The sequence below is a fragment of the Sciurus carolinensis genome, chromosome 5 (genome assembly GCF_902686445.1).
Source record: "Sciurus carolinensis chromosome 5, mSciCar1.2, whole genome shotgun sequence".
Classification (NCBI taxonomy): domain Eukaryota; kingdom Metazoa; phylum Chordata; class Mammalia; order Rodentia; family Sciuridae; genus Sciurus; species Sciurus carolinensis.
In genome coordinates this window covers 124,021,315-124,044,874 of record NC_062217.1, presented here as the reverse complement: position 1 = coordinate 124,044,874, position 23,560 = coordinate 124,021,315, and the positions used below count along the sequence as shown (strand labels likewise).

The window sequence follows — 23,560 nt, the reverse complement described above, 5'->3', positions numbered from 1 at the left end:
AGTGATTTCCACTAGTGCTGAAGAGACTGAAACAGGGGACAGGGCCAGAGGCTAAGTAGAGCTCTGAGGTGCCAGTCTGTCCTAGTGGCCTGCCCCTGTGGTATCCCCGGATGTTAAGTGCGGTTAGGTCTGAGTTGCACCTGGTAAGAACTGAGGGAAGTTCCTGCCACCTGTAGTCGGGAGCTCCCAGCTGTGACTGGATTAAAATCAAGCCAAAAAGCCTCGGGCACTGATGCCCCCACACTGGCAGGTTACAAGGGCTCCCCAGGTGATTTTGATGCCTAAGGAGGGCTGAGGACCACTAATCTAGATCAGGAATTGGTCAACAAAGTAAGTCCCACAAGCCAAATCCGGTCCATCCCTGTTTTTTGTTATTGTTGTTTTGTTTTTGTGTGTGTTTGTTTGTCCAGTGATGAGGATCAAACCCAGGGCCTCTTGCATCCTAGGCAAGTGCTCTAGCACTGAGCAACATCCCCATCCCTTATTTAAATTTTTAATTTTGGGACAGGATCTCAGTGGCCCAGGCTGGGCTTGAACTTAGGATCCTCCTGCCTCAGCCTCCCGATAGCTGGGGTTTATGGGACTGTGCTACCACACTGTACTCAAAGCCTGCTTTTTTACAGCTTTTCAGAACACAGCACACTCACCTGGCTTAAGCCTGTGTTGTATTTGTCTATTGCTGCTTTTGCACTGTAACCACAGAACCCAGTAGTTGTGACAAAGAACCCAGAGCACCTAAAACATTTATTTACCAAGTGTCCCCTGAAAGGTTGCCTGCCTCTGTTACAAGTCATTTTACTCCTTTTGTTAGTTCTACCAGCTCCATTAAGAATTGTCAACTGTACCTACTTAAAAAAATTTTTTTAGTTGCAGACAGACACCATACCTTTAATTTATTTATTTGTGGTGCTGAGGATGGAACCCAGTGCCTCACACATGCTAGGCAAGCAGTCTACCCCTGAGCCACAACCCCAGCCCAATTGTAGCTTCTTTTAAGAAGAAAAAGAAGAAACACTTTTCTTGATCTTAACATAAAAAGTCATAATATTAGGTGACATATCAAGAAAGTGGATTTGATGCAGATAACATTTATCTTTGTAGTTTATGATGTTTATTTCAATAAAATTGATTAAGCACCTATGAAATAGAGTATGATATAATTTTATACCTTTTTCTATTGTCTTACTGACCTAAGGGCATCGAATACCAATTCTCAGGACATATGATACTAAACTAATTTTGTTTATAGTTCAGTTACCAAACCACTTCAATGCCTGTTGGTGAATTTATTAATATCTATTAAGTAAAAATATTCCACTTAAGGCAATATAAAACATCAAAAAGAAAATATTATGCAAGAGAAAAACCAAATAGCATGTTCTTATTACACATTGTTTTATTGATGAGCTTCCAAATCCTCTATTCTATTTGAAGTCTATTTGAATTGAGTTTTCAGGGTATAATTATTTTTACATATTTAGGGAGTCTCAGTATTTAGGACATACTTTTAGTAACTATTTAGTTTCTTTTAGGCTTCTAACTCCAAACATCATACCCAGGTTCTGATTTTAGTGCCCTATTGCGTCATACATGAGTTATTTAATTGTGGGAAAGAAACGGAAGGGATGGGAGGAGCCTTCCGTGTGACTGCTGAGCCTTCTACATTAGGAAGCTGAAGCCCCACCCAGGCTGCGCTGGTCAGCAGCGCTGTGACCTCTTCCGACCCAATGAACCAGAATTAGCGAGTCCTTCTGGGAGTCTGTGTAAAACCAAAATACCCGGTTTAAAGCAGGCAGGTGTTCTAGGAGGTTCTGGGATGTTTTTAGAGGTTGTGGGGGGAAGTTCCAGAAAGGAGAGTAGCCCAAGGCAGGGACTCAGGTATTGCAACCAACTAGTCCTCCCAGTCGATGCGGATAGGGCCACCGGTAAGCATGTGGCTCTGCAGTTCCGCAGCGTCCTCTCCTTCCTCTGTCGCGCGCCGCACTCGCCGGTGGCAACCCTGGGCACAACGGGAACGCTGGTCCAGCATCCCGCAGACAAGAACCCGGCAGTGCAGGAACACCTCCTGAAAAGGTGATAATGAGCCTCATTAAAAACAGATTCCAGTGCTAGGACTGGGGATATAGCTCAGGTGGTAGGGCGCCTGCCTTGTGAGCGACAAGGCCCTGGGTTCAATCCCCTGCACCACCACCCCCCAGAAGAAGACCAGATGTCCCTGTGGGCACCCAGGGGAGCCTGACACAGCACTCAATGTCCCCAGCGTCGTCTCGGTCCTAACAGCACACTCTGAGCTGGACATGACCGTCCCTGTTTTACTGATCCTTAGAATAAGGAACTTTTCCAGTTCACACATTCAATAATGTGGTGCAGCTGGAGTTTGAGTCACGTGGATGATTTAAAGCCCACACCTGTAACTTCTGTGTTTGGCCAGGGCACATTGAGGTCTGGGAAGAACACTGGCGCTGCGCTTCCGTAGTGACCTGTCTTCTCTATGAGAAGCTGCTGAGGCTCACTGCCTAGAGGAGGTGGCGAGGAGGGTCTACCATCACTTCAGCAGCCCTTCAGGAAGACGGATGCCGGTTGCGGCAGGAAAGCACAGGGACTCGCATACAGGCAGCGCGAGAAAGAATGTCGCCCTCTGATGTCCCTTAATTACTTACTTAATTAATTAATTTACATTGTGGATTAAACCCAGGGCAAAAGGGTCTCACTAAATTGCTTAGGGCCTCACTAAGTTACTGAGGCTGGCCTTGAACTTGTGATCCTCCTGCCTCAGCCTCCAGAGCTGCTGGGGTTACAGGCATGCACCACCTTGCCTGGCCCTCTGTCTTAAACACTTCAATAACTGTAGATGACAAAAACACTTCCACTTTGTTACACTGCATAACCTTTTTGGTATAAACTCTTATAAAGTTTATCCGTGTGTGTGTGTGTATTTAATGTAACATATTTAATATGCACATAAATATTTCATGTTTATCATTTTACTAGCTGTTTAATATTGAATTAAATTTATATACCATAGCCCTTAGCTTAGTTTGTGGACTTCCTTCTTTCCTTAAAATGATTCTCTACAAACACAATAAACCTGTTTGTTTGGTTTTGTCTTTGAGGAAACTGCCAGAATTAGAATTTTTAGATAAAAGAATATGACGGTTTAATTGTTATAATTACATATTATCAGATAACTTTCCAGAAAGTGTGCCAATTTGTAGGACCACTGTATACTTCTCCTTATAACTGTCCAAGTGTTTTAATTTGTAATTTTTACAATTTTAGCTGGGTGCAGTGGTGCACACCTATAATTCCAGCAGCTGGGGAGGCTGAGGCAGGAGGATCCGGAGTTCAAAGCCAGCCTCAGCAAAAGCAAGGCGCTAAGCAACTCAGTGAAACCCTGTCTCTAAATAAGACACAAAATAGGGTTGGGGATGACTTAGTGGTAGAGCACTTTCCTAGCAAGTGTGAGGCGTTGGGTTTTATCCTCCGTACCATAAATAAATAAATAAAGGTATTGTATCCATCTACAACTAAAAAAATTTTTTTTAAATTACATGGTGTCTTACAATTGGCATCTTAGGTACTATTTTCACTTCCCATTTCACTGTCTTTTCTGTGAGTTTCCTGTCCATGTCCCTTGCCTGCAGTTGAACCCTACACTGGCTTCTTCATCCACACCTGCCCACACAGATTTCAAATTCCAGTCCTATGGTATATTCTCTTTGAACAGCACAGTTATTGGGAGCAAGGCACCTGTGACATGCATGGAGATGTTAAGCTTCTTGGTGGCCAGTTTCACTGTATTTTCTCAGGGTTCATTCAGATCCTAATCATGGGCTCCTAGAAGGTCAACACACTGGGACATCATGAAGGAAGCTCAGGTCTGGGGTGACAGGATAAAAAAAGTGTTCAGCTCACCTTGTGGTCTTTGCCCACAAACTTGAAGACCGGAACCTGGAAGTGCTTGGCTAGGTGATCCCGGGACGAGTACTGCTTCACGGAGTCATCTGAGACGCAGCTGAAAGTAGGACAACAGCACTTAAGACTTGATCGTTTCCACAGAGGTGGAAAAACTACCCTGTCCAAGTCATCTGGCCCAAGGAGAGGCAAAGTGGGTGGGGAGGGCTGGGCTGCGCTCAAGCTTTTTAAGGAAGGAAAATGTAATTCCCTCCCTGTGGAGGCGTCTGCAGGCACAGCTGCTGGCTGAGGGAGTCTGACCGGGCCTTTGTCTGATGAGCCTACAAACTGGCCCCAGCATTTCCTGCGGGTTAATGTGTTTAAGTATTAGCACGTCAGTAACATTTGTGTCAAAAAGATCTTTGACTGGTAAGGCTGTCTTTTCATTTGTAATATATTGCAGGAATTCTGACTTTTTGTAGTATTCTAAGATTTAATAAATATTTACAGATCACCTAATAGACACCAAGGGGATACAAAAGTGAACATATAACAGTCCAAGCATTGAAGAACTGGCACATATTTAACTTTCTTAGGGAATAACTGGGGAGAAGTCTTTCACCTCCAGTTGTTTTAATTCCTCTTCTGAATGTAATGATAAGCTGTAATGGGGCAGGGTCTGGGGTTCACCTCCGGGTTAGCTGGGGAAAGACACATTACGATGCTCCACTGTCATGGTTTTAGTTTCAGATGAACATTTTCTTCTACAGGTCAAGGGTCACCCTTGTGTTATTTGTACCCTTCTAAATGCTAAAGGGACTCTTTTTTTCCTGGGCATAATTGCCTTTTTATGGGTGTCTCATAGTTTGATACTAGGCCCATAAAAAAATGGGGCTCAGAAACAAAAGTCTCTGAAATGAGGTTCCAGTTCCATATGCTCAAGAACCACAATGTAGTTTATTGCTAACTACTGTTTTGGTGCTATTGAAAAATTTCATATGGTTATTTAAAAATAAGGAATCTCGACTTATATTACAACTGGTACCTTATTCCACCAAACTGGAGAGGATCTAAACAGATGATCTAGTTTCTGCTATTTTTTGTATCTATTTATTAATTTATTAATAAATATTTATTAATTTTTACTTTCTTGAGGTAAAAGTAATTTCTATGATCTTCCAGTTATGTTGTAAGTATTGTTTGCACACCTAATTCATGCAAGACCCTCTGCTGGGTGCTGCAGAGGATATCAAAATGAGCAATACTGGGGCTGGGGTTGTAGCTCAGTGGCAGAGTGCTTGTCTAGCATGTGCAAAGAACTGGGTTTGATTCCCAGCACCACAAAAAATAAAAATAAAAAAGAGTAATATTGCTAGGCATAGTGGCACAGGCCTATAATCCCAAAGACTTGGGAGGCTGAGGCAGGAGGATCACAAGTTTGTGGTCAGCCTCAACAATTTAGTGAGGCCCTGAGCAACTTAGCAAGATGCTGTCTCAAAATAAAAACAAAAATAAATAAATAAAAAGGTTTGGGGATGTAGCTTAGAGGTAAAGTGCCCCTGTGTTCATTTCCCAGTACTTAAAAAAAAAAAAAGAAATCCATGCTAGCCTAGTATCTGGGTATCTAGGCTAACAATAGTAACAATATTAAAATCATGATTTTCATGTAATGCCCTCAGCGTTTTCCATTTGTCTATCTGAAATACTATTATTTCTTCTTTAAAAGAGAAAATGAGTCAGAAAAGGTTATTATAAGATAATATCACTGAATAGAATCCAGGACAAATTTGGACTCTTGGCTTATGTTTGCTGTGATTAGATAATGCTAGTTCTGACAATTCCAAGTTCAAATCCTAAAAGAAAATGATATAGGAGAAGCCAAAATGATTATTTACCAAAGTGTTGTTCAACACTTGACTTCAGAATCCAATGCTTCTTTTTCTGAAATTCACTTTCTAATTATATTTTTCTTAGACTAGCATTAAATTGTTTTGCATTCCACAGGGTATACCAACTAAAACCAGTGGGAAGTGCATTGGATATGTTCCAGCCTGATTTAAATTTAAGCTAAAGGCAATGAATACTTTTTTAAATGAATAATCAAATAATTTATGAATACAAGTAAAGTGTATTATGTTTATTTTAAGATTGCGACCTAGTCCCAATTACTGGTATGCTCATTTATAATTCTCTTAACAAATATTTAATGATGCCCCCCCACCAATTCTGCTAAGCACTGAGGAAGAAGGAAAGGGAAAGAGGACTTTTAGATCACCATGGGACAGATCAGGGAAGGCTTCAAGGAGGAAGTAAACCCGGCTCAATCTTGAAGGGCCAGAAAGAATGAGATAGAAAAAAAGGTGGGAAGAAGATTCCAGGCAGAGGAAACAGCACATGCCACATCAGGAGGCGACAAGGTACTCCAGTTTGAATTGCTAGTAACTCCATCTGGCAGGAGCAGAAATTGGAGAAGGCCCAGGTCAGAGCTGAGGGCCGCAGCCCTGCTGAGTAGGCTTATCTCCCTGTCTATCCCTCTCGTCCCTGTGCTGGTGCTATTCACCTGCCCACAAAACAGGCCCGCACACCTGTGGTTTTCAGTTCTTGCATATGCCTTTTTCTTTTGCTATATATATTTATTTATTTTTCCTCCCTTATATGTTCTAATGGTTAGAAAAATAAATAGGGCAGAGTCTTAGAACTATATAAAACAAAAAGTCTGAATAACAAGTATACAAGCAAATTTCACAGGCATTGTTGAGACTGCAGGTTGCTCGTTTCCAGTACATGAGTTATGATTATATACTTTCTTAAAAAGTACATGTGAGGGGCAGGAGAAAACATCTGGGGTGAGAAAAATGTTCATGATCTTAATTACAGGGTTGATTTTGCAGTGTTTATGCTGAAACCTAGCAAACTGTACACTTCAAGTGTCTTCACTTACTATAGTTGAAGAATATTCCATTAAGGCAGTAAAAAATTAAAAAGAAGCAAAAGTCATCCTTAATCAGCACTAAGTATGAGAGAGAGAGACAGAGAGAGAGAGAGAAGAAAGAAAGAAAGAAAATGATGCTTCTGCTTTTCATTTTTAAAATTCTGGAAATTACTTCACTGTGACTAGAAATCCAAAGGGTTACAGAGCCCCTCCATTACAGTCCCCACTGTGACTGACCTCCCAAAGCTGCTCAGAATGATGGATTTTCCCTACTGTGAACATGAGCCTATGACAAGGCTGCAGGAATCTGAGGCTGAAAACCCTCCTGGAAAACAGCTGAATTGACCCACCAAAGGTAAGAAGGAGCCATTGAAAGGTTTTCAGGAGGGCTGTGATGAGATCATATTTTCCTTTCCAGTGGATTCCCAGGGGGCTTCCTGGAGCTGAGGTTTGTGAGGAGGGTTTAGGAAGCCATTTTCCTGGTCCATGGCTAGAATTAAGACAATAAGAGTGGCAGAGAGGCCTGGGTTGGGCACTGCTTTTTTAAAAAAAGTTTCTCAGTTGATCCTAAACAGCATCAAGGGTTGAAAAATCACTGTGTAAGGGATTGGCAGCAGAAGGTGAAGGCTGTGGTGAGCGTTTGCTAAAGCAAATTAGAAATTTCCAAGGGTCTGCTGGCCCACCAGCAAAGGGAAAAACCTGAGGCACACCGGAGTGGCTCTTACTGGACCCTTCCCAGGCTGGGCCGCAGCAGCTCCTGACCTTTGTGTGGGACTCGTCCCGACTGACATTTAGAAAGGAAGAAATTCAAGAGACAACACTGAGACAACTCTGAGTTTGGGGTGTGATTGTAATTTTCTGGGGAATGTAAGCAATTGGAATTTTCAATGATACCTTAACGCACCTACAGAACTCAGTCAGAGGCTCCTCAGGAGATTCCATGGAAATCTTTTCTTCTCCTAAAACCTACCAAGTACTTCTTCTCTCTTCTTCAGTATCAAACTTATTAAAAGAGTAGTCTACACTTGCTGCTTTGAGACAGGCAAGGACCAGAACCGGGGCAAAATGGTGGATGCACTGGCAGGCCTGAATTCATAACCTGGTCCACTCCCGGCCTTACAGTGTATGGAATATGTCTTTTCTCACCCTCCTATTCTTAAACCAACCGTAGGGACCAGGTGTAGGGTGGCACCAAGCTGGCTCCAAGGAGCTTCCAGCTCAGCTATTTCATAAAAGGCCAGTCCCTTCCTTTGTTAACAGGTGGCCTGAATTTTCCCTCCCTTAGTGCTGTTTCCCCTCTCCTGGAGTGAAAACTCCTCAAATTCTTGGGTCTCATTTAATTTCTTTTGTCATTGGGTCAAAACTTCCCGGTTCCTGTGTCAGCCTCACTTCCCCTTGTCCACGTGACCTCAGGCGCCTGAACAGGCTCAGCCCCCACCTCACACACCCGGGCCTTCTCTGATCCTACAGTTCCAGCTATAAATGGAGCTGTTTCCTTACTATCTAGTCTTGACCTTGTTCCTGAGCCTGATACACATATCCAACTGCCCACGACTTTCCCTTCCTAGGTATCCTGCAAGTATTCAAAATGTAATATTATTCAGTATACTATTGTTTGATCAAATTCAATATTTATATCTCAAATCAGCTTTTCTGAGTATGTCTTTTGTCTTGATTTAATGGTACCAGTTAGTCACTTTGGACTCTTTTTTTTTTGTACTGGGCATTGAACCCGAGGTACTTTACCACTGAGCGACATCCCCAGCCCTCTTTATTTTCAATTTTGAGACAGGGCCTTGCTAAGTACTGAGGCTGGCCTTGAACCTATGAACCTCCTGCCTCAGCCTCCCAAGTCGCTGGGAATACAGGCGTGAGACCCTGTGCCCAATATCATTTTTAACTTTCCTCTCCCTCACATGTCTTTACCTCCAAGATATTAATAAATGGGTCCTGAACTAATAAAAGGCAGGTAAGAGCCCCATGCGGCCTTAAGAACTGACTGCGCATGTCCTCGATCTGGGGCGGGTGATGGGCTGGGACTAAGGAAGCGGCAGGAGCAGCACAGTTACCCGTCCTGGATCAGGTAGTACTTGAGGATCTCGTCGACCTTGGCAGTGGGGGTGGCAAAGCAGCTCTCCACCAGGCTCTCCAGGCCGCTCACGTGCACCAGGGGCTCAATGCCAAAGTAGAGGGAGTCGCGAAGTTTGAGGGTGGGCAAAGCTTCCCGGTATGACTCTACAAACTCATTGTCCTTGAAGATCTCCAGGGTGAACGGGAAGATGCCATGATTCCGGCCCATGATTTCCAGCGGGGCATTTCGAAGGTTGGGAACGTATCCTTCCGAAATGGTGTACAGGCGCGGGAACTCACAGGTCACCGGGATCAGCAGTTTGCTGGTCCGTATGATGATGTCCCCACTGCTGCCTGGGGTCTGCTTGGGTAGACCTGTCACCAGGTTGCTGGCCACGATTTTGTCATTCACCACCTGAGCCAGGCCAGGGCAAGGAGAGGAAGAGATTTTGTTTATTTCTGCAGAGCTTTGTCCCCTCCTCACATAACTTTCTCCAAACATCTGTTTACATCAAAACAGTTTGGTGGCCTAAGCTGGAGGATGGATCTTTTGTTGCCGTATTAGTGAGACAACCTGACTGTAAGAATTTCACATACTACTGCTTGGTCAACCCAACGTTCCTTTGGAGCATTGCTCATAAAACCTGATCCGTGTGCATTCAGCAAATTCCAAGCTCTGGTATTTTAGAAAAGGATGGCGTCTGCGAGTTATTTTTTCAGGGGTTCTGGACCTGTCAATCCAGCTGCAAGCACAATCTGGGTCAGCACTCACACGGTGCAGATGATTTCCAGCTTTTTATCTCCAATGCTGTCTGCTCTGCTGTGCTCCAGAGTGGGGCCAGCCTATCATGTGGCATCTCCTTTATTATCCACAGAAAGAATCCACACAACCTGCCTAAAGTGGGACCATCAGCATGAACGCCTTGCAGGGAGGCAGCACGCCCATTCACCTCGGCACAGGCCTGAATACTCCCCTCTCTGACTCTCCTCCTTTGTTCCCATCTAAAAGCTTCCTGCTTGTCCTCTGCTTATGTGCGAGTCCTGCACACATTTCCACCCTGATCCGAGTCCCACTTGTTCCTTTATTGAGCTCCTAGAGGCCCTGTCTTCTGTCTCATGGTTCATCTCTTATTTATATTTTATGTGTTGTCATCTCAGGGTCGCCGTGCAAGTTCCTACCAGACAGGCATCTTATCTCAATACCCCTCAGACTGTCCGGCAGGGGGCTGTGTGAAATTTTTGGATGAAAGTATAAACCTTTTAAAAAAATTTTGTAGTTGTAATATGGACAGAATGCCTTTGGTTTATATGTTTATTTTTATGTGGTGCTGAGGATCGAACCCAGTGCCTCACACATGCTAGGCAAGCACTCTGCCACTGAGCTATAGCCTCGGCCCGGTAGAAACCTTTTTACCTCCACCTGCTTCAATACTTGAAATCATTCACTTCATCACAAATACACCATCATCTCAATTAGTCACTTTCTTCAAATAAAATGACTGCTCAGAGGGGACAGAGCCAGGCCCCTAGTACTACTGGTGCTGGTGCATGCAGGGAAATATCTGCATGGATGGGAGATAGAGGGCTGTGTGAGAACAGGAAGGGCAGAATTCTTAATTCCATTCCTCAGCATGACAGCTCCACAGCACGTGTTTGATAATGTGTTTATGAACTGAACGACATCGATGTTTAGAGCTCGGTTCTTTTTCGTGGAGATATCTCATCTATGACAAGTCGTACTGCATAGCTCTGACAACCCCTCCCAAGAAACTGGCTTTTGATATTTTCCCAAGTGCCCACGGGGGAACCTACATCGACCACTGTGCCACACGTCTTGAGAGAGAAGACTATGTTGACGTGGGTGCCGTTGGACACTCCTCGGCAGGAGGTGTTGGTCAGGAAGAGCTCCAGGCCACCAACCAGCTCCCTGGGGACGCTCACTTCGATGGCACTTGACTTGCACAACACGGGGACTGCATGAAAGAGGGCTACTGTTAAAACTGTGACCCAGTGGGGCGAGGTGATGCACGCCTGTAACACCATAAGCTTGGGAGGGTGAGACAGGAGGATCAAGAGTTCAAACTCAGCCTCAGCAACTTAGCAAGGACCTAAGCAACTTAGCAATACCATGTCTCAAAAAAATAAAACATAGAAGGGCTGGAGATGTGGCTTAGTAGTTAAGTACCTCCAGGTTCAATTCCCAGTACAACAAAACAAAACAAAAAATTGAAACTTGAATTGGGAGAAAAGGTAAGGAAGGTTTCTGGGGAAAACAATTTCTCCCTCATATAAACTGCTCTGAAATTAATGAGGTTCAAAACAAGTTGGTGAATAAAACCAGGATTCTTAATTCCCAAGATTATGGACAAATAATGCTTCTCAAATATACTGCTCTTCAAAATAGGAACTATCATATTTGGGTGTCAGCTCAGCAAACATTTGGTTCAAAATGTGGCTAGCATAACTCCATAAAGTGAAACATCTAGAGTGTTAACTTTTACCACCAACACAATTTATTGGCAATACAGAAAAGCGCTGCTTTGATACAGGCTTAAATGACACAATGACACTACTTTGATTTTACTGTAAATTATTGCCCCATAAAACAGAGGTAATAAACACAGTGTACTTGGGAAAGGCTTCCAAATTGTCCCTGCATTGCTCAGTAAACCATAAACTCTGACTGTAAATTCCACTTTAACTTAATATTAAAAAGATTGCTTTTCCTTAACATTTCCATGTTCATTTTTCCAAACTCTACAAATACTTAATGGGTCCTATCAAAATCCAGTATGTGAGGACACACCAGAACAATGGGAAATATATAAAGAAATAAGAAATAGATGCTCATTAAATATTTGCTAGATTAGTGAATTAATATTGTGGACATGAAGAAGTAAATTTTCAGATAGTGGTTCTCAGAGAACAGTGGATGGGAGAAGAACCCACTCTCTGGGGCTTCAACGTAGCTTTGCCTATGTTATCTGTTACAAAAGAGAACTGCTTAATGTCTTACACTTCCAAATGTGTAGTTGTATTATTAGCCACAGAAATAAGAGAAAATCAAAGGGAAACAGCACAGGACAGTTTGCTTTGGGGAAATCTTTTCCTAGAGATCTCCTCTTGTGAAATCTTCCGGAATGATGACTCAGGAGCACACAATTGCTCAAAGGATGTTGTTCTGAAAGATGAGGATCTGACACACTGCGGGGGAGGGAGGGGTCCAGGGCAGGAGGAAGTATAGCTCAGAGCAGAGGCCCACGTACTACCTTGGCAAGTGTGGTTGTCCTCAGACAGCACCAAGCCCCGGGGACATTCGCACTGGTAGCCCTTCTCTGACCCAAGGCAAGAATGGCTGCAGCCACCATTGTTATTATGGCATCCTTCAATATCTGCAGTAGAAACAGAGAAAGGAATCATTAGTGATCCTCTTCCCTAAGAAGTCTGGCACTGAGACATGTAGGCAAGCCCACACAAAAATGTTTATTAAATGTTATAACTATAAAGAGCGATCTTTCAATATCCACAGCTCTACTCTCTCAAGCTGGTCAGGAATTTTGTAGAAGAGCCTTCAGTTTGGTTTTGTCTATGGGCTGGGAAAGTAGCTCAGTGGTAGAGCACTTGCCTAGCATGTGTGAGGGTTAGGGTTAGGCTCAATCCTGAGTATTGAACTACAGTGGCTCAGGAGGCTGAGGCAGGAGGATCTGGTGTTCAAAGCCAGCTTCAGCAAAAGTGAGTCACTAAGCAACTCGGTGAGACCCTGTCTCTAAATAAAATATGAAATATGGCTGGGAATGTGGGTTAGTGGTCAAGTGCCCCTGAGTTCAATCTCCAGTACCAAAAAAGAAAAAAAAATTAGTTCTTTGGAACATAAGTAAATTAACTTGGGATACCTCAATTTTTGTGAAACTGTATAGAGAGAATAAATTTGCAATGAATTAAACTTTACAAAACTTAAAAGGTAGGGCTGGGGTTGTGGCTCAGTGGTAGAGCACTTGCCTAGCATGTGTGAGGCACTGAGTTTGATCCTTAGCACCACATTAAAAAAAAGTAAATTAAATAGAGGTATTGTGTCCATCTACAACTAAAAAATAATTTTAAAAATTAAAAGGGGGGCTGGGGAGATAGCTCAGTCGGTAGAGTGCTTGCCTTGTAAGCACAAGGCCCTGGGTTCGATCCCCAGCACCCAAAAAAAAAAAATTTTAAAGGTATTAGTTATCACCTATTTATAAATCTGCATATTTTAAAAGAACATAAGCACCATTTATGGGCTTTTGAAATAACTGAAACTACAAGTAATAGTGCAGAAGAAAGCATAAAGTGTTATATTAAAATCAAAATTTGTAGGAATTTTTCCTTAAAAATGACCTTTTTTCTATTTTTAAACAATTTTTAATATTTTACTTATTTATTTCTGCAGTACTGGGGATTGAACTCAAGGCCTCACACATGCTAGGCAAGTACTCTACCACTGACCAAACAACCTCTCTCAAATCATTTTATTTCTCTGAGTTGTTTCAATATTTGTAATATTCACTTGGGATTCTTTCAGGTCTAAAAATGCAAAGCCAAAATAAATTGAAAATCTGAATTGCCTTAAAGAATTTAAGTTTCTCAGGAGGATATACCAAAATGTTGAAAATGGACATATCTAGCAAGGGGAATTGTAGGTCATTTTAATTATCTTCCTTTTATTCCTCTACATTTTTCCTACACTCTTATTATAAAATAAAACAATAAAAATTACTTTAAAACTTAAAAAGGCTGTTCATTTTTTTAAAGAGAAAATTATTTAGTAGTCCCACTAAAGAAACTAATACATTTAGACTATCACTAAAATGTAAGGGTTACAAATAGGCATATTAATTCTGAAGTGTCACTCATATATAATTTTTATCTTTCCCTAAATATTTTTTAGTTATGGTTATTAGCTTTTAAGATTATAGAGGATTAACTGTAATAGTTCCAATAAAGTGCTCATGAATAATTACAAATGTTCCTCATGGTCCATTTCATTAATATTCAAATATGCAAAAAATATTGCATAAAATAGGATTTAGGGAGAATTTAGGACATTATCCTCATTCAATAAAAATTTAAATACATTTAGTCTTGTTATAAGGGATAGCAGTTTAAAATTTCAGTTAATGTTCCCTTAGTTAATAAGTAAACCTTGTTGCAAAAAATAAATTGTGGGCACCAGTCATAATTTTTCCTTCTGGGTTAGTATTTTATCATTTTGAATGTAACAAGAATGAAATGAATTCTTGTAAGCAGTACCACAGCTCTATTAATCTACAAATTCGATTATTCTGTGGGACAAATCATATATCCTCTGTAAATAATAACAACTCAGTCATTTATCTCTCCACATCAACATCACACACTCTGCTAAGAGTGTCTAGAGAATTCAGATTTACAGAAGCAGAAGTGATGAGATTTTAGCTGTGATCATATACAAAGGTAAACGTGCCTTAGAGAAGGGAAGTCTCTAAGGTTCACAAACAGATTATCAAAATATCACATGGCATCCCATCAATATGTATAATCATTTTCAAGTTAAAAAACAAAAATAATAATAGATAATTTTCATTTCGATTATTTGATATACATTAGGATTTTTTGTTACTTTGTCATATAAACTGTGCATCTCAGCTGTTAAAATTAAACGAAATTTTTATTTCCAAAAATCATATTTATCTTCAGTAAAAACAAAGCACACAGGGGGAAATGGCTTCATGTAAACCAATTTTCTAAATTCCTAGACGGTAAGGATCATCTGTGGAAGTTAAATACGTGGACGCTAAGACCCCATCCCAGCCTGCGGCAGAGCCTCCGCAGGGATGAGCGTAGAGGCCCGGGGTTCTCATCAGCTGGGAGGCTGAGAAGCAGCCTAGGGGCCCCTCGTGCTGCCTGCCTGGTTGCTTTGCTGCTCCAGGTATGCTCTTTGGAGGGATCACAGGTGTCACCTAGAAGTTATTTAGAAATGCAATATCGTGACCTGATCCCAGACCTTCCGAATCACACTTGACCAAAACCCTACGCAATTCATGGACACATTCAAGTGTGAGAATCACGAAATACCCTATTTTAGGTTCCCTGGTAAAAACGTAGCTTTCTTGCACAATCCCCTCCTGTCAGATCCTGGAGATCAAATCGTCACTGAATTCCGTCCACATCGTGGGCACCCTGCGGGTAAGCGGCCTAGTTCGTCCTCCCTGCTCAGTCTCTAATCTAAGGCGGGTTTGGAGCTTGGGCCGGCCTCGCCCCGCTCTCACCTTCACAGGTCTTGCCGTCCTTGGCGAGCACGCGGCCAGCCCCGCACTCACAGCGGTAGGCGTGTTTGAGGTTCACGCAGATCTCACTGCAGCCACCGTTGTCGCGCTCACATTCATTTTCATCTGTGGAAGAGAAGCGCACCGTTTCCATGCTGCCGAGCCATTGATCTGGTCCCCAGCCCTCGAGCGAATCTCCAGGACCATCACCCCAGGTGCATGACACCCACTGTGGTCCTCCATCATCACTTCTGTCAACACGGTCTCCCCCACCAAGTCGTGGGTTCACTTGTCCTCTGTTGAGTGGAAGGTGTCTAATTACTTGCCAACTACTTCCTCTTAATGGAAAAACTGTGGGAAATGAAGTGGCGTTTGTGTTCTGAATACACCTACTAATTGGTATTGGTGAATCTCGCTTTTTCTCATGAGTTCCTGAAAAGTTGCTAAATAAATACAAACTTATAAGTCTAGTTGTTTTAAATCACGAAATTGTGTTTTAATTTAGTGCAGAAGAAAATATCCAATAAAATATTTTGTGAGAGTCTTTTGTTAGAACATGATCAGAATTGCCCTCTAACTGGGTGTGGTGGTACGTGCCTGTCATCCCAGCTGCTGGGGAGGCTGAGGCAGGAGGATCCTGAGTTCAAAGCCAGCCTCAGCAAAAGCGAGGTACTAAGCAATTCAGTGAGACCCTGTCTCTAAATAAAATACAAAATAGGGCTGGGGATGTGGCTTAGCGGAAGAGTGCCCCTGAGTTCAATCCCCGCTACCCACTCCCCTCCAAAAAATAAAAATAAAAAATAACAGGAGACTTTGAACCAGAGATAACAGAATAATCCAGAAATCTATGATACAAGTATTTTTTTTAATTACCAAAGATAAAATAAAAGCATACTAACCAAAATGAGTGTATAAAAAGACAAGGCGGGATCAAAACCAAACCAACACATAAAGCTTGTAGACGTGAAACATACAATCAGAAGAGGAGAATCTTAACAAGACCCCATCTTTCCCAACCTCCTACGACCTGTAAAGTGTGTGGGCAGAGGCCAGCATCTTCCCTGGGTATAGTATGTGACCACACCTGGGCTTGGGCTCCTTAGAACCTTCTGTTCCAAACCTGGACTACTTACCTTGGGACTGATTTTTTTAATATGAGGAAGAACTAAATTTCTACTTACATAGGCCATTGTCACTTGGAGTTGATTGTTACAGCCAGTTACTCTACACAATGAATTCACTTCTTAAGGTGCACCCCAGAGAAAATCTCCCCTAAGGCACAAGGCGGCATTCCCATGTGAATTCTAGGGACACACCAAGCAATGCTATACAGTCCAGTGTTGTGGGGACAAGCATAAACGATGAAAACCTACAACACATGGGCCAGAAGAACATATGCTAACTTCAAAACCGTGATTTCCCCTGGAGGGCGAGGGAGAAAACTGGGATGGAGAGCAATGACTTCTATTTGCAAAACTGTACTTACATTTTTAAAAGGAAGCAAAATTTAAATCTGGGTATGGGTGTATCTGTTATATTATTTTCTTACAGTCTTCTCTCTGCCTGAAAAAATTATGTAATTTTTTTGAGGGGTGGGTACTGAGGATTGAAACCAGGGGCACTTAACCACTGAGCCACACCCCCAGCCCTTTTTATATTTTATTTAGAGACAGGGTCTCATTGAGTTGCTTAGGACCTTGCTAAATTGCTGAGGCTGGCTCTGAACTCTCAATCCTCCTGTCTTAGCCTCCCGAGTTGCACTACCACACCCAGCTATAATTTAAAATAAGTAATTTAAATTGTTATGTTTAACTGGAAACTAAATAATAACTAAAATTGACATATGCACATAAGCATGAAAATCTGCCTATAATTTAGGTGATCCATGATCTCTCTGCAGCCCACAGGCCCCAGGTAGGGACTTGGGGCTTCGATTGGCAGAGATGTCCAAGACACACTGCTAAGGATGAGATGGGTATATGCTAGGCCATCTTTGATGTAAAAATAAAAGGTCAATAAACAAACACATATTTATTTATATGTTTATATCTGCCTGAAGAAACCCTGGAAGCATACTTAAGAAAATAATACAAGTTTTTTGGAACACACTTTGAGATGAATTTATAGCACATCTCAAATTGGATGCCAGATTTTCATCAGAAATATTCAATCTGTACTGATAGTTAGTAAATACAGATAAAATTTATAGTTCCTCACGTTGTCCCAGACATTTTTGGTTTTCCAATGACTAAATCAAGCATAAGTTTTAAATTAAAATTAAATAAAATTAAAATTTAGATCCTCAGTCCTGGGTCATGCCAGCCACATTTCAAGTCCCACATAGCCACATGAGCTAGGCCTACAATGCAGAGAGCCCAGTTCTATTGCTCAGTTCTAGACTGTTGCTATCACAGCATCAATTTGGTTTGAGCTTTAGTCCTGAACTAAAAAGGCAAATGCTGTTGCAAGTGTTCAGAAACACTACCTGGGAAACGCTGGCGCTCAGAGGCAGGAAGAGACTTTGACTGACCCCTTCAGTCCTAGTAGCCGTGTCTCCCTCCTGTCTAGTTTCTTACCAAAGCATGTCTGGCCGTCAGGGCCCAGCACGGTTCCGGGAGAGCACGTGCACTCGCTGGTGTCCAAGCAGCTGCCGTTGCAGTCGTCATCACAGATGTCGTAAAAATCTGTGGAAGGATAAAATCACTCTTGTGAGAGGTGAAGACTGGAACACACACTCTTCCTCTCTCTCTAGATCTTTTCTCTCTCTTTGATGCAAGGAATTGAAACCACAGGTGCTTTACCACTGAGCCACATCCCCAGCCCTTTTTTATATTTTACTTAGAGACAGGGTCTTTCTAAGTTGCTTTAGGTCCTCTCTAAGTTGCTGAGACTGGCTTTGAACTTTTGATCCTCCTGCCTCAGCCTCCCGAGCTGCTGGGATAACGGCGTGTGCCACCACCAGAGCACACTCACTCTTGAAGGAGTCTCTTGAGTGCAGTCACCCGGCACAAGTGCCCAGCCACCATCAAGGAAGTTCTCCTGGCTCAGGGTTTTCATAACCCAAAGGAAAGGTGCTCAGGGCATCTTCCATCATTTAGATCGACTCCCAATTTTAGACAGGCCCTTGGGTGGCCATAGGTTTTCTGTAAATCTAAAATGCCACCGAACATGAGTTATAGGCCAAGTAAATATTAAGTCCTATTCTGTACTTTTAAAAACCTATATGTGGCTGGGGTGTAGCTCAGTGGTGAGTGCTTGCCTAGTATGTGCAAGGCCCCTGGTCCATCCCCCAGCACAACAAACTTTTAAAAAGTACACAGATTTGATAGTATTAATACAGAAATTCACTTAAAAATATTACTGACCTCAAGTGGCTTCTTCCCACTAAAACATTACTGACCTCAAGAGGCTTCTTTCTATTATATATCATTTTAACAAATCAATGGATGCTAACTAAGTACAATACTGCCAATTGGAGGTCTGAACATCTATCTGTCGATTGATCGGTTGATCTATACAGACACCTTTAAGAGGGTCTTCCAGGGCTGGGGAGATAGCTCAGTTGGTAGAGTGCTTGCCTTGCAAGCACAAGGTCCTGAGTTCAACCCCCAGTACCTAGCCAAAAAAAAAAAAAAAAAAAAAAAGGGTCCTCCATACTCATAAAGTTCGGAAGTCCACCATTTCAATGACCTAAATCAACACTTCATTTTCTAATGTTTTGTTTGAATGGAATAAAAGACAAACCAGAACAGTTCAAAGTCATGATTCCTTTCCCTTTCTATTTCTTTCAGAAATTTTTCAAAAATTCTAGGACTAGATCTCAAAAATCACAGTCTGGCCAGGCTCTGTGGCAGATTCCTGTAATCCCAGCAACTCAGGAGGTTGAGGCAGGAGGACTGTAAATTTGGGACCAGTCTGGATACTTAGAGAGACTTTGTCCCTAAAGGAAGGGAAGGGAAGGGAAGGGGAAGGAAAATCACAGTCTGGGGGGATCTTTGATCTCAGATCAGTATTGTTCAGACTTTCAGACACTGCTGTCACCGTAACTGGGTTTCCTGTGGCACCTTTCTCTTTGACTCTACCGTGGCCTTGTTGGGGAGGAAGGCACACAGGCAGTACTCACGCCCGCAGTAGACATGGAAGCAGACGCTGGGCTTGGCCAGTCGATACACATAGTAGCCCCCAGAGCAAGCCTTGACCTCCACAGTGGTGTTCCAGAGGCAGCAGTTTCCTTTGAAGCTTGCACAGGCCTGGCGTTGCACGATGCCATCGCCTGGTAGTGGGTGGCTCCCATTGAGCCAGACGGGTGCGTGGGTCCCACAGTGGTTCTCTGGTATGCAGAAGGTGGGCATGGCATCCCCTGCCATGCCTGTGAAGCGGTACCACTCCCCATCCACGTGGTTGTCACACAGAGGTGGACCTTGAGACTCATCAAGCTCATGGTCCGTGTTCCTCCAGGGCTCATTCAGACTGATGTAAGCAGAACAAGGATCGAGGGCTGGAAAGGGAGAGGGCACTCAGAGTCACCTACTGATGTTTCAGGTCACCTCGACAGCCTGAGTCCACCTTCCTGGACTCACATTTTGACTTTTTTAATTTCAAGAAAAAAATGATCTGAAGTCCCCAAAAGTAGCTGTGTAAGATTCCTCCACTGGAGTTAAACACGCTTCATACATTTATAGATTTGCAACATTATTTGAAACCCAGGTAAGGCTGAGTGTTAGATCAAACTCTGCTTTTTATCCAGTCATCATTTGATGGGAGGATAGTCACTCCCATGGGGCAGGGTGGGATTCTACTCAGTGAACTTTGCCCTGGGAAGACCACATTTTGAGAACTGTGTTCACATCTGGAGGTCATTTTCTTTCTTTCTTTCTTGTTTTTTTTTTTTTTTTCAATGAAAGTAATTGACTAATTTGTCCAGAGGAAGTAGAACAGTTCTAGAAGAGGGCCTAAACATTAGTCACTGGAGAAGAAGTTGAGGACTACAGTGTGGGGAAAAAAGAAGACTGAAGAAGACATCAGTTTTTAAAAAAACTGGAACTGTCTTATGGAAGAGGAATTAGGTGTTTTATTACAATAACAAACAGTTATGGGAAAGCACATTTCAGTTCTGCTATCCAGTCATGGGAGAGGCCGTATCACAGTGTTCTTTGGAAATTAAAACAAACAAACAAAAAATTTGGATGGCCACGTGTAAAGAAGATTATATATAGAATTTTGCATTAGTGGAGATTTGACTTGATAAAGAATGTGTTAAGCTCATTCCACTGAAAAGGAAAAGGCCTCAGGCACATATCAGCTGCTCTAAAATACACAGTGTACTGGCAAGTGATTCCCAGAGATAATATGACAGTTTGGGACAAAAAATAAGTGGGATATTGCATTTTTTGGAAATAACACATTCACAGAGTGGCAGATGGCAGGAACAACCTTCTTTTAAAATGTCCCTGAGGTATTTCGACAGAGCCCTAGACTAGTTTAATGTCCCTGGAGGGGAAGAAATGTCCTCAGACTCTCTCTTCTTTAAAAAAAAAAAAAAAAAAAAAAAAAAAAAAAACAATACACGTGAAAAAACAGTGGGCTAAGAGTGTAGCTTAGTGGTGGAGCCCTTTGCCTAGCATGCAGAAGGTCCTGGGTTCAGTTCAATCCCCTTCCCTTCTTTTGGCCTGCTCTCTTGCCAAGCAAGATTTCCAGAGCAATTTCACAGGTAATTACAAATTCATAGAAATATCTCGCTCACTTCCCTCGCTGTAATTTTATAAGAAATGGTTAGATACTCAACTTTTAATGGCTTCTACAGAAGTTCTCATAATGACTATTCCATGATTTATAAAGTTTTCCCTTAAAGTTAGCTGTGAGTTCCTGCGCTGTTAAAGGTTCACTTCCTCTCCAGTGGCAGGGAATTGGGGCATGAAGAGAAATTTACCCACAACCCCTGCAAAATAACATCTATTTATCTATCTCGCTCGGTTTGTGTGTTTTGTTTTCAAACTGGGGATTGAACCCAGGGGCGCTCTACCACTGCGCTGCATCTCCAGCCCTCTCCTTTCTTATTTTTTATTTTGAGACACGGCCTCGCTAAATTGCTGAGGCTGGCCTCGAACCTGCCGCCGGGCGAGCGCCGCCTCGCCCAGCACCACTGCGCACATGCTGACATCGAACGCTTCCATCCCCCTCGAAGGCCATAATTCAGTCCTTTAATAATCTGGCCGCTGGTGTTAAACCCCGTTTTCAGCCTCAATTTGGAGCCAGAATCAGTATTTTGCATACTGATCCTCGATGGGGTGAAGACTCCTCGGCGGGAGTGCCTCCCGAAGGCCAGCCTGGGCGGCCTCCCGCCAGGGGGTTGAGACCCGGGGTCGCGACCCCGCGCTTCTCCGGGACGCAGGAGGCGCCGCGGCGCAGAGGGCACACGGGTGGGGCCCGAGGTGCGCCTCCCTGGGCGGCCGAACCGAAACCGTCCCCCAGCGCGGTCGGGAAGCCCTTGCCCTCCGACCCTCTCCCTCCCTCCCAGGCCCCACTGGTCCCTGCGGCTTCTCCTTCCCCTTCCCTCTCCTTTCCAGCCTCTCCTCTCTCGCCCAGTCGTCTGTCGCTTCCCCTCTCCTGCAGGGCAAGCGCCCACCGCCGCCCCAAAGGTCCCCTCTACACCTGGCTTCTGGCATTGAGTCCAACATCCCAGAAGCGCTGGGGCTGAGGGTCGGGGATCTGGAAAGGGCGTGGGGGTAAGGGGAGGACGTGGGAGGTGCCCGAGGGAGAGTTAACCGGAAGAGTGGAAGGAAAGGCCGAGGGAGGCGCTGGGAGGGCGCCCCTCAGGCCTGAGCAACTCTTGGTTAGTTACTGACAGAAGGTACAGGTGTTGAACGACAGGTGGCTCAAGTCTATTTTGGGGGACAGTTTTGGATTTACAGAATAACTGAGAAGAGATCCCCCACACACCGCAGCCAGTTTCCCCTCACACATACATTATACACACACGTGGTGTGGTGTCTTTGCCACTGTAAAAGAATCACTGAGAAGTTATTAACTTAAGTCCACATTTTTTTCATATTTTCTTAGTTTCTACCTACATCTTTGCCTGCCCCAGGATCCCACCCACTATACTGCACTACATTCAATTTCCATGCCTCCTTAAGGTCTCAAACCTAATCTCTCTCTCTTTTTTTTTTTTTTTTGTACTGGGGATTGAACCCAGGGTTGCTTTACCACTGAGCCACATCCCCAGCCTTTTTTATTTTTTATTTTTAGACAGGGTTCACTAAGTTGCTTAGGGACTTGCTAACTTGCTCAAATCTAGTTTTTAATGTGTATCCTTAAAGATGCCAGAGCACAGCCCAAGTGACCTCAAAGAAATCAGTGTGGAATTCTGAGCTACACAAGAGTGCCAAGGTTGCTTCTCTCTATCCCACCTTCTGCACTCTCTTCCAGTTAGAACTCATGTTGTTGGAGAAAGAAATAAGGGAGAAATCTGTCAGTAGCTGGAACTGAGACCTTCCCTTGCCTAGTTGGCTAATTTGGAGCCAAGTCTGAGGACAGAGGGAGTTTAAAAGGTGCTTGGTCTGTGCAAAAAGTCACCAGTATTTTCCAAGGTCAGAACTAATGAGTTTGCTTTATCCAGACCTGTGCCCTTCAAAGCACAGAGCATTTAGTGTCTTGCATTCGTTACAGGAAAATTTTATCCTTAAATCTAAAAATCTTTTTTTTTTTTCACTCTTAAAGTTAGAACTGTAAAAGTGCCTAGAATACAAAAAGGTTACAATTTCTCTTACATATACTCCAGTAAATAATTAGTTCATGGAAAGGTGTTGGAGACCACAGGCCCATGGGAATTCTGGGTGCCTAGGCAAGAGGCTAATGGAACATGTAAAGTTTCATAAATTATGAGTGACTTTTCTGACACGAATCTAGAAACAGTATTTGAAGTGCTGGAACCTAGTTCTTAACAATCTGTACAAAATAGCAAATTGCAACAACGACAAGTACATTGTGCCAAGTTCTTGACACCAGACTCACCCAGGGATGACAGTGGGGTGACCGTAATGAAGAGGCAGGTGAACAGCGGGACCTGAGGCATCTTTCTGGACTCACCGCCAGAAACAGACTGGAAAGTCCTGTTAGTACCAGTTTTCCTTTGTCCCCTTTTCAATCGCTTTTTTTTTTTAAAGACTTCTAGGCTCTCATGAAGAAAGGCTCAGTATGCGCTGGGCCCTTATCGGAGGAAGAGGATGAGGATGAGTGGGATAAGGTGTCCATTGCTCTGGCCTTGACCCCAGATTGGAGCACTGCTTTGCACTGTCAACAGGGTCACTTTATTGATATTTTTCTTTGGGGGTGGGGGATCCTTGCAGTCCTTCATCCTCCTATTGTTTTCTCTCAAGAATTCCCTGAA

At 43.1% G+C, this 23,560-nt stretch overlaps 1 protein-coding gene across 1 annotated transcript; it reads right to left on the bottom strand.

Moving 5' to 3' along the window:
- Positions 1-935: 935 nt before the first annotated feature.
- Oit3 (oncoprotein induced transcript 3) lies at positions 936-23,317 on the bottom strand. Its single transcript, XM_047553235.1, has 9 exons — positions 23,185-23,317; positions 19,295-19,669; positions 17,748-17,855; positions 15,175-15,297; positions 12,166-12,288; positions 10,709-10,869; positions 8,896-9,311; positions 3,916-4,015; positions 936-2,065 (listed from the first exon to the last, which is right to left on the bottom strand). Exons 1-9 carry the CDS (start codon positions 23,243-23,245, stop codon positions 1,892-1,894), a joined length of 1,641 nt encoding a protein of 546 aa, XP_047409191.1. The 5' UTR covers positions 23,246-23,317; the 3' UTR covers positions 936-1,891.
- Positions 23,318-23,560: the final 243 nt, after the last annotated feature.